We start from the raw sequence: 14,574 nt of genomic DNA on the forward strand, positions 1-14,574 counted from the left end.
AGTAGGTACATAGAAGTATAAATCTAATGTAAATCAAAATAATAAATTTAAATTTATTAAAGTTCAATCACTAATATTAAATAAATTTAAAAATTTGGAGTATAAGATAAAAAAAAGCATAAACTAAAGCATGAATAATTTGGAACCTCTTTCTAAATTCTTTGAATTATTATGCTTAGAAATATTAGCATGAATATTGTATTAATTTGAATTTCCATGTTTATAGTTGAAAAGAGACTTGAAGAATACCAAAATATATAAAAGAGAATATTTAAGAAAAATATGCCTATAAAATATTAAAATATTAATGTAAAATTGAAATAGATTAAAAATAAAAATATATACCATTATAATAAAAAAAATAGGATTTAAAGGGAAAAAATGGACAAATAATAATAAATGTTGAAGAACAGCAAGTACTTGCTTAGTTACAACCACATAAAGTTTAAGCATAGTATGTTGCTAATAGTAAAAAGGCAACAAAGAGTTAGGTAAGTTATTGTGGTACTACTGAGGCTTTAGTAAGATGAGGTAGAAATGGATGTAATATCAAATGGATGGAAGTTGCCTTGTTGGTGGACAAACCACCACCTATAAGTAAAGAGTGTTGGAAGTAAGAATTATCTTTCTCCACACTTCTCTTAGACTACAATCCTTGTTGATGCTAAGTGTTTGTAGCTTCTAGACTTCTCTTTTTCAAAAGGTTATGGGCCCACTCACATTTGCTTGAGTGTTTTTTGAAGTTCTTTGAAGTGGTTTTGTAAGTGTAGAGTAGATCAAGTTGTTGTTGCTGATGTTAGGCTTTGGAAGAACCTAACTTTCAGATTCAGATCTAGATCTACATCATGATTTGTTCTTACTTGTGGTTAAGAGCATTTTGGTCTTAGTGTCTTGTTTTTCACTTATAGACAAAGTTTGCATTGTGTTTTTGCTGAGATAGATCCTTGGTAATCTAACTTTATGATTTCATGTCCTAAAGTTGTTGATTGTGCTTAAAAGGCCGCTTATGGTGTATAGAGGTGATTTATGAGCATAAAAGAGATATTAGAGTGGCAAATCAGATTTGAGACACTTAAATAAGTCATCAGACTTTTGAAAAGTCTTAGAAGTGAAGTTGAGAGTATTTTTGAGAGTAAAAATACTAGTTTATTCACAAAGAAGGATTCTGGGATTCTAAGGCAAAAAAACTTCTTGCTGATTTTTGAGAGCATTAGAACTTCTTCTTTCAATCTTTTTTTGATACAACTCTTCTTTAGACATGGCTTCAAGTGAAGGTGAAGAATTGAGAATTATTGAGAAGTTTAGAAGTGACAATTTCTACCATTGGAAGATAAAAATGGAGCTTTCGTTGGCATCTTTGGATCTTTGGGATATTGTAGATGAAAGTGAAGAGGCTCCAAGAAAAGATGCTGATATGAAGGAGAAGAAGGAGTTCAAATGTCATGAAAAGAAGGCTTTTGGATTGATTGCAACCAATGTGGATGAAGCCAACTTCTCCCACATTATCTCTTACAAAGGACCAGCGGAAGTATGGAAGACTCTTTGCAATATCTATGAGAGCAAAAACTTATCGATCATCATCTATACAAGGAGGAAGTTCTTCACTTGCAAGATGGAAGAAGGTGAAGACTTCATGACTCATGTTAATAAGATAAAGGCTCTTAGAAACCAACTAGCAATTGTTGACAAGCCTTTAGAAGAAAGTGATATTGTCATGACCTTGCTAATGAGCCTTCCCAAATCCTACAACTACCTTATTGTGGCATTGGAGTCCATCAAGCTAAAAGAGCTTACAATGAATTATGTGACGGCAAGACTTGTCCATGAAGTAACCAAGAAGAAAGAAAAGGAGCCTCAAAGTGAAGATTCAGCACTCTACTCAGGTCAAGGCAAGGGCAACTATTCAAATCAACGAAGTAATGTCAAATCTTGCTTCATTTGTGGCAAAGTAGGCCATTTTGCTCGAAATTGCTACAAAGGCAAAAAGATGAAGAAAGACAATGCAAATAGTGTGCAAGATGAGTTTGGAGGACAAGATTATGCATTCACGGCAACGAATGGGACCTCTATGGCTGTCATATCAAGATGGATTGTGGATTCAGGTTGTTCCAAGCATATGACACCTTATAAGTGTTCATTTGACACTTATGAGGCTATTCCAGCATCAAACGTGGTATTGGCAGATAGTGGTATATGTGAAGCCATTGGAATTGGCTCTATTATGGTGGAAGTGGTTGTGAATGGACAAACCAATAGGATCAGACTCAAAAACGTCCTTCATGTGCCTAAGATGAAGCAAAACCTACTTTCAATAATAAAAAGATGATATTATATTTTTTTTTTCTTATTCACTTTTAGTTAGAATTTTATGGACTTAAATAAATAAAAAAAAAAAAACCAAAATTATAATTGGTGGTATATGATATATCTTCACTACATTTGAAGGTAAAAATAAAATTATAATTCATAACAAAAATGGTAGAATTTACAAGATTTGTATAATTTTTGGTAGAGCAAATTTTGTTATAAGATAAGAATAATTTCTATTAAATTATATTCATATATACTCTTAATAATTATAATCATCAAACACTTGAAGAAAAAAATGATAACCTATGAAAAGAAAAAATATAAAATATCATAGAAATTATCAACTAATTTTTAAAATCTTAGATTCATCAATTAAAGATTATATTAAAATATGCACATCCATAAGATCAAAATAAGATACAATATAAATTACACAAATTGAATAGATATAAAAAATGATCATCATTTATAGTTCTATGTTTAAAGATAATAAAGCCAAACTTTGAATAATTAATCAAAATCTATTTAAGTTTTTAATTTTATATACATATTTTTAAAAAATCATACATTCTATTTTATATATATATATATATATATATATATATAGATATGATTTGGTAGTCCAAAAATTTCTAATATATAAGAATTTTTATTTTTATATTTCGTAATATATATATATATATATATATATATATAAAAAGAGATTTATAAAAAATAAGATTTGATAATGAAAATAGAGCAATAAAAATAAACTTCAAAATATGATAAAATAAAAAATATTTAGTGTAAACAAAAGTAGTATGTAATATAAATGCCAAAAGATAAATCAAAGAATTTTTACCAAAAGAATGAATAAAAAGTATAAATTCAAAAATTGAAATAAATATTTTAATTAGATTTTTTTTAATAATTAAAATTAAGAAATAATAATAAAATTTATTGGGTGGTGAGCAAAGATATAAGGCATTGCAAAGAAAAAAATAAGTACGTATCAAAATAATTGATTGAAGAAGAATTATAAAAAGAATGTACTAGAAGGGATTCTAAAAATATCAATGAATAAGGGCGTTGGCAAAGAAAAATATTATAGATAAGAAGTAGGATGAAAAAACAATGGCAGAAAATTTAGAAAACAAAATTGATCCAAAAAAAAAAAAAAAAAAAAAAAAAAACCTATGATAGTTGAAATAAATGTACTTAAAATAAAATATAATATAATAGAAAAAAAAATTCAAGAATGTTTTCAAAGAGAAGATATGAGAGAATTAATGAATAGAATGCCAATAGGTACAACATGAATGAATGAATAGAAACCAAGAATATTATTGATAGTAAGTATAATAGAATTAAAATAAAAATTCAAAAAGCACATACCTATCAAGAGCAAATCAAAACAAAAATTCTGGTATTTTTTAATTTTTAGATTTGATAGCAATTCGTACCACTATTTTATAATTGCAAGTGATTTATAAAATTTTGAGATTTTGAAATTCACTTATATTGCATAAATATTTAGGTTTTAGAATAAGTATTAAAATTATTAATTTTAATTTAGATAATCTTATTGTTAGATATAAACTATTAAAAAATAAAATCTTTAATTAAGACTTTTTGATCATTTTTATTTTATATTAATCATTCTATATTGTAATATATATATATATATATATATATATATATATATTATAAGTATTAAAATCTTAAATTATTTTAAATATTTAATATCACTTTGTATTCATAAAAATATAATTAAAAAATCTAAAATTTAATATTTAAATACTAAAAAAATACTATTTCACAATACTTATTAAATTCTTAATTCTTTGTTGTGTTGTATTTTAAATCATATATAATTATGTATTTTTTACAATAAAATTTTTATGTAATAAAAGTGTACTAAAATTCACTTCTATTGCATAAGATAAATTATACATGCATTATAAAATTCTAAATTATATATAAACTATGTACATTTTATTTTATTGATCAAAATTACAATATTTATTGACATATTTTTTGTATACTAAACATGTAATATTCTATACATTTACATATGCATATACATATATATATATATATATATATATATATATATATGACAATTTTAAAAATTAATACTTATACTAATTTTTAAAAATTATATTTATAAAATATAAAATCCTAACTATTTAGATTTTTTTTAAATACAAAATAATCAAGTTTATGTATAATTTTAATACTTAATTTCAATATGAAATTAAAATCAATTAATTTCGTAAAACATAGTTATTATAAAAAATAATAATCTATATTACAATTATCATGTTTTATTGGAAAAAAAATATTACTATTTTGTTTTAATAGTAATAGTACAATTTTATATAAATATATACTAAAAAACTTTCTTTTTCCTCTCTATCTTTTTTTTTGCTAAAAATGAATATATTTATTGTTTTACTAAAAAATTAACAATATTTTTTGTTGTAGATCTTCTACATTAAATATTAGAGTTCCAATATTGACCAGTTTGATAAGAAATATATCACATTAGTACCTTGGAAATTTTACTTTATTCACAAATATAGATTTCATTAATACCACTCTTAGTTTTGTCCTATTGGATGTCCATCGACAACAAGTGGGTAGTAGATAGAAAAGAACCAAGATTAATACAAACAATGTGAAGTTACATGTTGAAGTTAGCAATTAAATGAGCCAGTGTTATTGCTAGTGGATTACCATGGCAATAGATAGTAGCAGCATTAAGCAAATGCTAAGATTAATTCTAGCCATGTGCATAGGAGACTATTTATACTAATATTATGTTTTGGCCTTTTTTTGTATTGCCTAATTGCTTCTCCATAATCCTTTGCTCTAGCCTTTCTTTGGCTTTGGCTAAGGCTCCCTTTTGATCCAAGTTCTAATATTAGTTATAATTTTAGTGCAAGATCACAAGTATAAAAAATTTATTAGAATTACCCAAAATCCATATATACATGAAATCATGAAGAAAAATTACCATATAACCATTTGTGTACAGTTTTTGACTAGACCAACATTAACGTCCCTTTTCAACCATTGCTTGCTTGGAAGATTCTTTTTCTCCATCCTCCAGCTCTCATGGATTTTGTCTCACAATTAAACATTTACACCTACTTCCAATCAATTGATACTAGCTTTATCTAAACTCTATCTGTCGAGACATCTTCATAATTTGCCGCCCCACAAACAGAGGTGTTAACACCATCACAGAGGACCATGTCGTTGGTCGCCACCAGATCATCTAGTGTCTGATTTTGATTCTTCACAGCGCTGTAAACTGGATCCAACTTTGACATTGCAACAGATCTCAGCTACATAGGTGAGCTCAGTTTACCTGGAACATCATCTCTCACGTGACTGATGGCTTTTGAGGAAATCGAGATGGTGAGTTTGAATGCATGGATCAGTCGTCTTTACACAAAGATAGGCTTTACATAATGGAAAAGTATGTACAAACTAAGGGTTCTATTCTAGGTCATAGGCCATGAAAAGGCTATTTCTGCAACAAATTTGTGTAAATGTGCTGCAGTGTGGGCACATGTGAGTTTGTGTCTGTTTTACTGGAGATCACTCTCACAATTGTGGTTAGATCCACACACATGCTGTTGCCGAGCACCTACACGGAACGGTTGCAGGTCCGTTGTTCGTTGTAGGGGTGGAGTTCAGCTTTGTTCTGCACAACAAGTGGCTCTACCAAATTGGAGCCCATTCCAGGTCGGAGAGTGCACAACTGCCCTTCAGATCATCCTCAAAACCGCAGCCATTTCAAGCGCGTGGGGCCTCACAAATCATGCATGACTTGAGACTAAGCAAGTGGAATTGTTTAGACTGGCAATGAATTAGCTTTGCGGGCCTCATAAGTCATGAGCTTGTCCTCTGCCGTAGGTGCCACAAGGTGATCTTGTAACACTTCACTGTTGTGATCTTTCATGAGTGGACGTAACCAAGAATGCCAAGATTGCGAGATAGATCAGAGCTGCACAGGACCTTGCCGAAATTGGCTGCATCAGGTTGAAAGATAAATGCCCAGAAGAGGTGTGAAATAGTCGAATTCGGTCCCTGCATGAGAATTCAAGCAGCAAGGGACAAGCAGCATCAAACAACTAACCTATCGAAGGATGGTCCTCGGTTGTGTGGATTGGAAGCCGCGCTGCTTGACCTGTTTTTCATTGTTCCACGAGAATTGCTTGGTGTTGCCGAGAGGTCGCGGATGAGAGTAATACATGAAGAAGAAGCCAATTGCTAGCGCCACACATAGAAGGCCGATTGTCAAGTAAGCCGTGCCGACGAAGTTATTCTTACCGCCCATCCAACTGGTAGTGGATAGAACCAGCTTCTTCTGGCCATTGAAGCTGAAGCAGTTGTACACGTTCTGGATGTTCACTTGCAGCTCGTCGCCAGGGTACAGGTCTCGCTCGATCCGTCCCCACAATTTGCGAAACTTGGACAAAGCAGCGGGGCGCATCCACACCCAGAGGTCCTCGTTGTCTCTCAGCGGTGAGTCCACAGGCAATTTCCCTCCGCCGATGTACGCTGAGGGGTTATTGTTCTGGAAATTGGAGGCATACACAGTGCTGCTCACTTTGTCCATGTCCGATTTCCAGGCAATGCCTTTTTTGTTGACAGGAACAGACGTGCCGTTGTTTAGGGCTAGGCTGTAGGTGTCATTGAAGAAGCTCCATGCAACGAGGCCGCAGGGAATGACAGGCTGACCTCCGACGGAGTCCTCTGGTGCACAGATTTTGAGTTGCTCGGGGCTGGCTTGTTGGCCCTGCAATTGAGGCTCAGACTTGCTCTTGACATAGCGATGGTGGTTTTGATGAAAATTGGTGATTTCGTAGTACATGTAGATGGGCTGCTTCATGAGCTTCAGGATCCTAATTGTGCGGGTGCAGTTTTTAGGGTTACTGGGGTTCTTGATGAAGCTAATTCGTTCCTCTCTTGTGCGAAGGCTTTGGTTCACTTGTGCAGCGGAGTTGTCGAGACACGCGTGCCCGTAGTGGTCAACCAATTCCACGACGCTTGTCGACGCAAGGAGTGTGGCGATACCGATGGGGATGAAGACGACGCCGACGGTCATGAACACTGCAACAATGCGTGCGGGGGTCATTAGAGGTTTGCATGCGTGCATCTCTTGTTGTGAGAACCTGGTGTAGATCGGCTTCTGTGACTGAGGTTTGACTTCGTTTCTCGCGATCGCGCTGCCTGGTGTGGTAGTTGCCGCATTTGCAGTCGTTGCCATTACTTCTGAGAGCCGGTACCAAATTACGTTGTGTGGTGTTCCAACTTGAATCCAATCAACTTAAGATTGTATTCTCCCGACTATATCCAGAACGGCCGTTGAAAGGGGCTCAGCAGGAAGTTGTCTTCAGCAAGGCGGAAATCAGTTTCTGTTCCTTACTGTTTCTACAATATCCATTTCTCTTTGCAGTATCCAAAACCGTGCTAATTTGTGCGTTTCTATTTTCACAATCTGCAGCATTTCGAAAACAATTGCATCATTTTCGAAGCGAGGCGATTTATTTTTCAACCACGATCAATAATCTACTGTTGTATGGTATATGAATGCTAATTCCGCATTGATTTTTCAAATGTTTACGAAAAATAGGTCACAGCATTGTTTGGCTTCTTAATTGACACATATCCACGCGTAAAACTCATTTTAGGTAGATGAGTGGATAAGCTACCTAAAATGAAGCAGTATTGACAACCAGTTGTTGGATGCATCAATTGCATTGGTTTTGTAGTCGGAGCAGCAAGTGAGTTATATTCATTGTATGTTCTTGCAGATGGCTCGCCTGCCTGTGTACACCTGAAAGTTTGCCCTGGATTAGTAGTATAGATTGCTTCATATCATATTGTGTGATTTCTTTGTAATATATTTTCTGGGCTTGCTGCGTTGGTACACATACTCTTTAGCACTGAATAAGTGAAATACTCTCGCTGACGTTTCCCAAATAAATATGGTGATTGACAAATGCGTAAGTGTGATACTTGTTCAGTGCTAAAGCAGCAGATTCGGATGCATCATCCATCGGCACCCTTGCTCGAAAGCATGAGACAGGTAGCAGACTTTTGTTTTAATACACTGTTGGTGACAACTTCCATCTTATTTATGTTGTAATTCCAAGGAATTTCGTATTTAGTTTATAATATTAAGCTTTGAATGAAACACAGTAATTTAATTACAAAGAGAGAAGTATCAACTATTGAATAACCAAAGAGACAAATAATTAGTAGTAGAGCCTTAACATTCTATTATTTAAATGGTCAAGTTGTAATAGGAAGCCACTACCAAATTGCAAGAGAGATTTAGAATGATTGCTTCCATTGGTAGTAGAAGGTTGGCATTTATTTACTACTAAGGGTTTTGCACAATACTTAGTATATCGAAAGGTCACATGCATTTCAAATCTTGGATTGGGTTTAATAGACAAAAGTTTTCAAAGCAATTTGGTTTTTTATTTATTTTTATTTTCATTCTATAATTTCTAGACTTGTCATTGTTAGCCATGTTATCTTTGCATTACATCTCTTTTTTTGTTATTGTGCATTTTCTACTACCTTAGTATTTTATACGTTTTATATTTTTATTTTCTTTTATACTACATGTTTTTACCTTCAATTCCTTTGCAAAACCTTGTCCTCTCATTAGAGTGGAGTAAAAAAGATATGAGATGTTGGAATTAAATTGATAATTATAGAATATAACTTTTTCACTATTATTGATGCAAAAAATGAGATTGTGTAAAAGTTGAATATCTTACTTAGATAGATAGAAGTAAGTAAAAGTAGGTAGAATTATCTTAGATAGATATTATCTTTGCTAAAAAAGACTTTGAAGAAGTTCTTTAGACAAGGATTATATAATTAGACTCCTACAAATATGTTATATGATCAATAGAACTTGTCCTACAAGTTTCTTACTGTTAGAAAGTTCTATTAATAACAACCTACAACTTGATGTTTAGACCACAAGTTTTGTGGTCTCTAAAAAGCACTCAACACCTTCTTGATAGCTAATGTATGTAGAAATAAGAATAAAGTTGCTATTAATCTTGTTAATACATTTTTTGAATTTCATTCTTAGTTGAAGACTCTCTAGGTTCTTTGTAATTGGCAATAATCATTTGGATTTTTTTCTATTTTATATCTATGTTTTTTTTTTCACAAGAATATATTAATTTTTTAATATTTTATTCTAATTTATATCTATGATAAATACTAATTTAGTAAGACTTATCATTTTAAATAAAAATATTAAAACCTATTAAAAATAAAAATAGATATTGGATTAAAAAGATTAAAATAGATAAAATAATTAAAATAATTTATTATAAAATTAATTTTATTTAAATTTTATTATTATTATTATAAAAAATTATAACTTTAAAAAAAAAAAAAAAAAAAAAAAAAAAAAAACTTAGAAATTTGATAATAAAGTAATTCTATGATATTTTATATTTTGATTTAAAATTAATATTTTGCATATAGTTATTTGCTTAGGACAAAGTAAGAAGGCATTCAAAGATTGGCAATAAGAATTTGTAAGCTAGCTTTAAGCTTATTATAGAAGTATAAGGCTTGATTTTTTAGGATTTGCAATGACTTTGCAATTATTATTCAAAATCAAGGTTTGTATTAGTGACTTGGAATTTATACAATACAAATAGGGCTAGCATTCTCGGCTAGTTTGTATAATTTGTGTTACATCTATAATTCAAAATTTCAAAATAACTAATTGATTAGATGTATCAAATGTGTATAAAATTTTATATCTAATAGTTCAATTGACAGATATTTGGATTTTGATACAAGAGGATATTAGAAGTTGGTAGTTTAGAGTCAAGTAGTATTTTTATGATATCTAAAGATCTACTAATTGGATCAAGGTGAAATTTAGCATAGTATTAGAAGACTTTAAGATCAAGGTGCAAACTCATTTTAAATTGAAGTTAATAATTGGAGAAGGAGAAATTACTATTGGAACATTTGCATCAACTTCAAATTGGCAGCAAAGTGACATTAGTATGGTTTTTTGGAATTTTTTTTATAATTTGTAAATCAAATTGAGCTGAATTTTTTAAGTTTATAAAAGACTCATAGTAGATTTTATACAAAATTTTGTACTAAATGGATGGTTAAATTAAGAGTAGCAGCTCACTAAAGCTCACTAACTAGGATTAGGGCTTACAAAGAAAAATCAAACTTACCTAATTATAAAAGTAATAAGGTAATTGGAATTTTTGTATGGTTGAAGTTAATAAGAAGAGTATTTTTGAGCATATTATATTGGCTTTAAGCACTTTTGAATTAAAATTAAAATTATATTCTTCTATATATGTAAACCTATTAGGATTTTTTGAATATTTGTAAAATATAACTTCACCTTCCACAGCCATGTGCTTGATGCATTCCCAAATAAGACAACACATATTACAACAATATATAAAGTAAAAACAACATCCGTAAAGCTTCTATAAAGATATTCTTAAAGATTTTATGAAAATAATCTACTTTTATTTACTTTTATTTAATCATATAGATAATTAATAGAATAAATATATATGTCCTTGATTGTATGCCATTCAAAATCTCTAATAAGAGCTTTTATCTTATTTGTGAAGAAAATTAATGGATCACTACAAATATTTGTGGATTATTAAGGATTCAATAAGATTACTATCAAAAATAGATATTATCTATTTTTAATATTCAAAGTCCTTGATGAATTGAATCAAGCCAAGATTTATATAAAAATAAATCTACAAGGAGCGTATAATTTGATACACATTAAAAAAAAGACATGAATAAAAGATTGCATTTTGAATTAAGTATGAGTATTTTAAATCTTATGAATGATATTTTTAAAGATTTTTAAATTATTTTTTTGTCTATTATCTAAATAATATTTTAATCTATTCTAAAAATATTAAAAAAAAGAATTTCATGTTTGTCATTTATAAGAAAAACTATGAGATGCATAACTATATGCAAAGATAGAAAAGTGTGTATTTTATACTACTTAAGTTGATATCTTAGGATACATTATTTCAAATGATGGTCTTACGCTAGATCTTGAAAAAATTTAGACTATTATAGATTGAATTATTTTAATATTAATAATAGGTGTCTAATATTTTTTTTGATATTTTCTAATTACTATTAAATTTTTATCAAGAATTTTTTTCAAGATGGAATTCTACTTATACATTTGTCATTTAAAGACAACTTGAATAGAATAATGAAGCTAAAAGAGCATTTAAAGCTTTGAATACAACTTTTATTTTTCCATCAAACTTATATTGCATTGATTTTTTTGAAGATGTTTTTATAGAAAAAAATCTATCAGACTTTTTTTTGATGTGATATAGTCATAAATAGAAGCAGATGACAAATCTCACTTAGTGGCTTTTCTTTCAAGAAAATTTTCAATAGCTAAGTTCAACTACAAGATCCATAACAAAGAACTTCTTGTAATTATGGATTTTTTCAAAAATAGCATCATTATTTGGAAGATGTTTCTAATTTAATAACTATTTGCATGAATCAAAAAAAATTAATTATATTTAAAAATATAAATATAAAATATAAAAATAAAATAATTTAATTTTTTTTAGAAAATATTTTCAAATTCTAACATTATATAGCTAAAATAATAAAATCTAATATTCTAAAAAACTTTACATATCATAATATAAATTTTTTTAAAGTTTAAAAAATATATTTCTTTTCCATTAGAAATATTGAACTTAATAAAAAAAATATAGCTATAGATTATTTATAATATTATAAATTTTTAAAAATATTTTATACTTACTTTCTACTTATAATTTTGTAATATATAAAATGTGCATAAATATATGTTTTTTTAAATTAGCCAAATACGCCAATTTTTAAAAAAAAAATTATAAAATATTATTTTATATACATATGTTGTAAAAAAGACTTTAAAAGTTATATTTAATACTTTAAAGATAGAAGGTAAAAAATAAATTTTATTTGATAGCTTTTAGTATATATATATATATATATATATATATATATATATCAGTAAAATAGTATCTGAATTAGATCTTAAATATTCTTGAATATTTTAAATATTTATAAATAATTATAAATTCTAATAATTTATTTAATTAAAATAATATTCTATTATTTATATAAAATTAATAAAATTAATAAATGATAAATAAGATTGTTTTAAATGTAAAATCTATAAATATGTAGAAACTAATATATTTTTTAAAAATATTTCTTTCAGCCATAAATTATAATTCCAATAATAAATAAATCAACTTATATATTGATATCATTATTATAAAAATAATTTTTACTAAGATTTTCTAAATTCCTATACAAAAATAATTAATAAAATAACTTTATATTTATAACATAATTTTTTATTTTTATAATACCTAAGATACTTAAATAAAAAAACATTAAATTCAAAATATTTTCTATCTTAAGTCCAATTATTTTTATGCCAAATTAGATTAGTATAAATTATATTTTAAATTAACTAATAAAATTTAAAATCTCCAAATTTGAAAAGCATTCTACAATTGGAAGTAGAAACACTCTTGTATTTTTAAAGAAGAATAAAGTATAAAAAATCAAAATGGAGTAGAATGAATTAGAAAGAGAAGTGAAGTTCCACCAATTAAAAAATTCAACGAACTTTAAGTGGTGCAAGTCATTAAGTCTCATATCTATGAACTATCCAATGTTTAAAAACCTCAATAGTTTTAACTTCTAGAATCTCTTTAATTTTGTTAGCAATCTATTAAAAAATATTAATTTTAAATCAAAATATAAAATATTTAATTACTTCAAATATATTATATTTCACCATCTATTGTAAAAAAAAAAAGACCATAATTATTTGGATATGAACAATGATTGGAAAAATCTATAAGATCAATAACAAGGAGTTTTTGATCTTAAACAAACATCATGTGACGAAACAAAGTCTTTCATTGCTTTACATATTTGCAACCATTAAAAATATTTGGATATAAGTTCCAAAGTCTTCTTGTATTCAAAATATCCGGCCATTGGAAAGTCATAATATGCTTAAAGAATATATAAACATGCTTCTCTTTTTGGAACATATAGGTATCTTTTGAAATAGAGTAAGTTGTTCTTAAACTTGAACTTGAAAGCATCATGAGATTTAGAAGAAGAATTTTTGATATTATAAACAAGAGGATTAGAGAATATATTTGACTGAATTTATTTGATAAAGGTTGAATCAACAATCAATATTGATTTTATTGCTTGAAGATGAAAATACTCTAGTTTCAAGAAAATCGTTCTTTGTTAATTAAAAGATGCATTTCATTCTTTTGATATAAGGTAATAACATCTAGAAAAGACATTTGATTTTTTTTTTTTTTTTGAATCAATATGTGATCTTAAAATCAAATCTTTATAAAGACATGCTCTAATGGACTTGGCAATGATTCAAAATATGTATTGACATAGAATATTTAAGATTCTTATGGTCCATATAAATAATAATTGAATTAAAAATTCTTTTTAAATAATAGCATTTTTCTCAAAATAAATCCATAATTACAAGAAGTTTTTTATTATAAATCTTATAATTGATAATAGCTATTAAAAAAATTAAATAAAAAGCTATTAAATGAATTTTATTATCTATTTTTATTTGTGATAATATAACACTTAAAACAAAGTCCAATGCATCTATTTCCATAAAAAATGGCTTAAAAAAGTTGATACAGTATAAGAATGGTATAAAAATAATTTTTTTTTAAAGCTTCAAATATTGCTTCCATTTCTTTATTCCATTGAAACTTGGCTTTACAAGTCAAACATATAAGTAGAGCTACAACTTGAAAGAAGTCTTTGATGAAGATCCAATAATAGTTAGGAAATCCTAAAAAGCATTGAACATCTTTTATCATTTTTGGGATCTTTAATTCCATAATAGTTTGAACTTTCTTAGAATCTGTCATAAGTCCATCGTTTGAAATGATGTATCCTAAGAATTTGACTTCAATAGTATGAAATGTACATTTTTCTATTTTGGCATAGAGTTTTACATCTTTTAATTTTTATAATACATGATAAATATAAAGTTCATATTTTTTATATTTATAGAATAGATTAAGATATCATCTAGGTAACAAATAATAAAGTCATCTAAAAACTTTCAAAGAACATCATTCATTAGATGTTAGAAAGTTGCTACTATATTTGTAAGTCCAAAAGACA

General features: G+C 28.0%; 1 protein-coding gene across 2 annotated transcripts; it reads right to left on the bottom strand.

Moving 5' to 3' along the window:
- Positions 1–4,734: 4,734 nt before the first annotated feature.
- On the bottom strand, positions 4,735–8,818 carry LOC112292121 (ALA-interacting subunit 5). Of its 2 annotated transcripts, none has more exons than XM_073539058.2 (2): positions 8,019–8,818; positions 4,735–7,804 (listed from the first exon to the last, which is right to left on the bottom strand). In XM_073539058.2, the coding sequence occupies exon 2, from the start codon at positions 7,571–7,573 to the stop codon at positions 6,440–6,442; it is 1,134 nt and encodes a 377-aa protein (XP_073395159.1). In that variant the 5' UTR covers positions 7,574–7,804; positions 8,019–8,818; the 3' UTR covers positions 4,735–6,439. The 2 variants fall into 2 exon arrangements, with proteins under 2 accessions (XP_073395159.1, XP_073395158.1); XM_073539057.2 differs by having other exon boundaries at positions 4,735–6,318; positions 6,440–8,818.
- Between the last annotated feature and the right edge of the window lie 5,756 nt (positions 8,819–14,574).

Source organism: Physcomitrium patens, chromosome 15 (assembly GCF_059467195.1).
Source record: "Physcomitrium patens ecotype Gransden chromosome 15, ASM5946719v1, whole genome shotgun sequence".
In the NCBI taxonomy this organism is placed as follows: Eukaryota; Viridiplantae; Streptophyta; class Bryopsida; order Funariales; family Funariaceae; genus Physcomitrium; species Physcomitrium patens.

Excerpts from the sequence above, each read along its gene's own strand:
- LOC112292121 (XM_073539058.2), bottom strand. The coding sequence starts at position 7,573 with ATGGCAACGACTGCAAATGCGGCAACTACCACACCAGGCAGCGCGATC.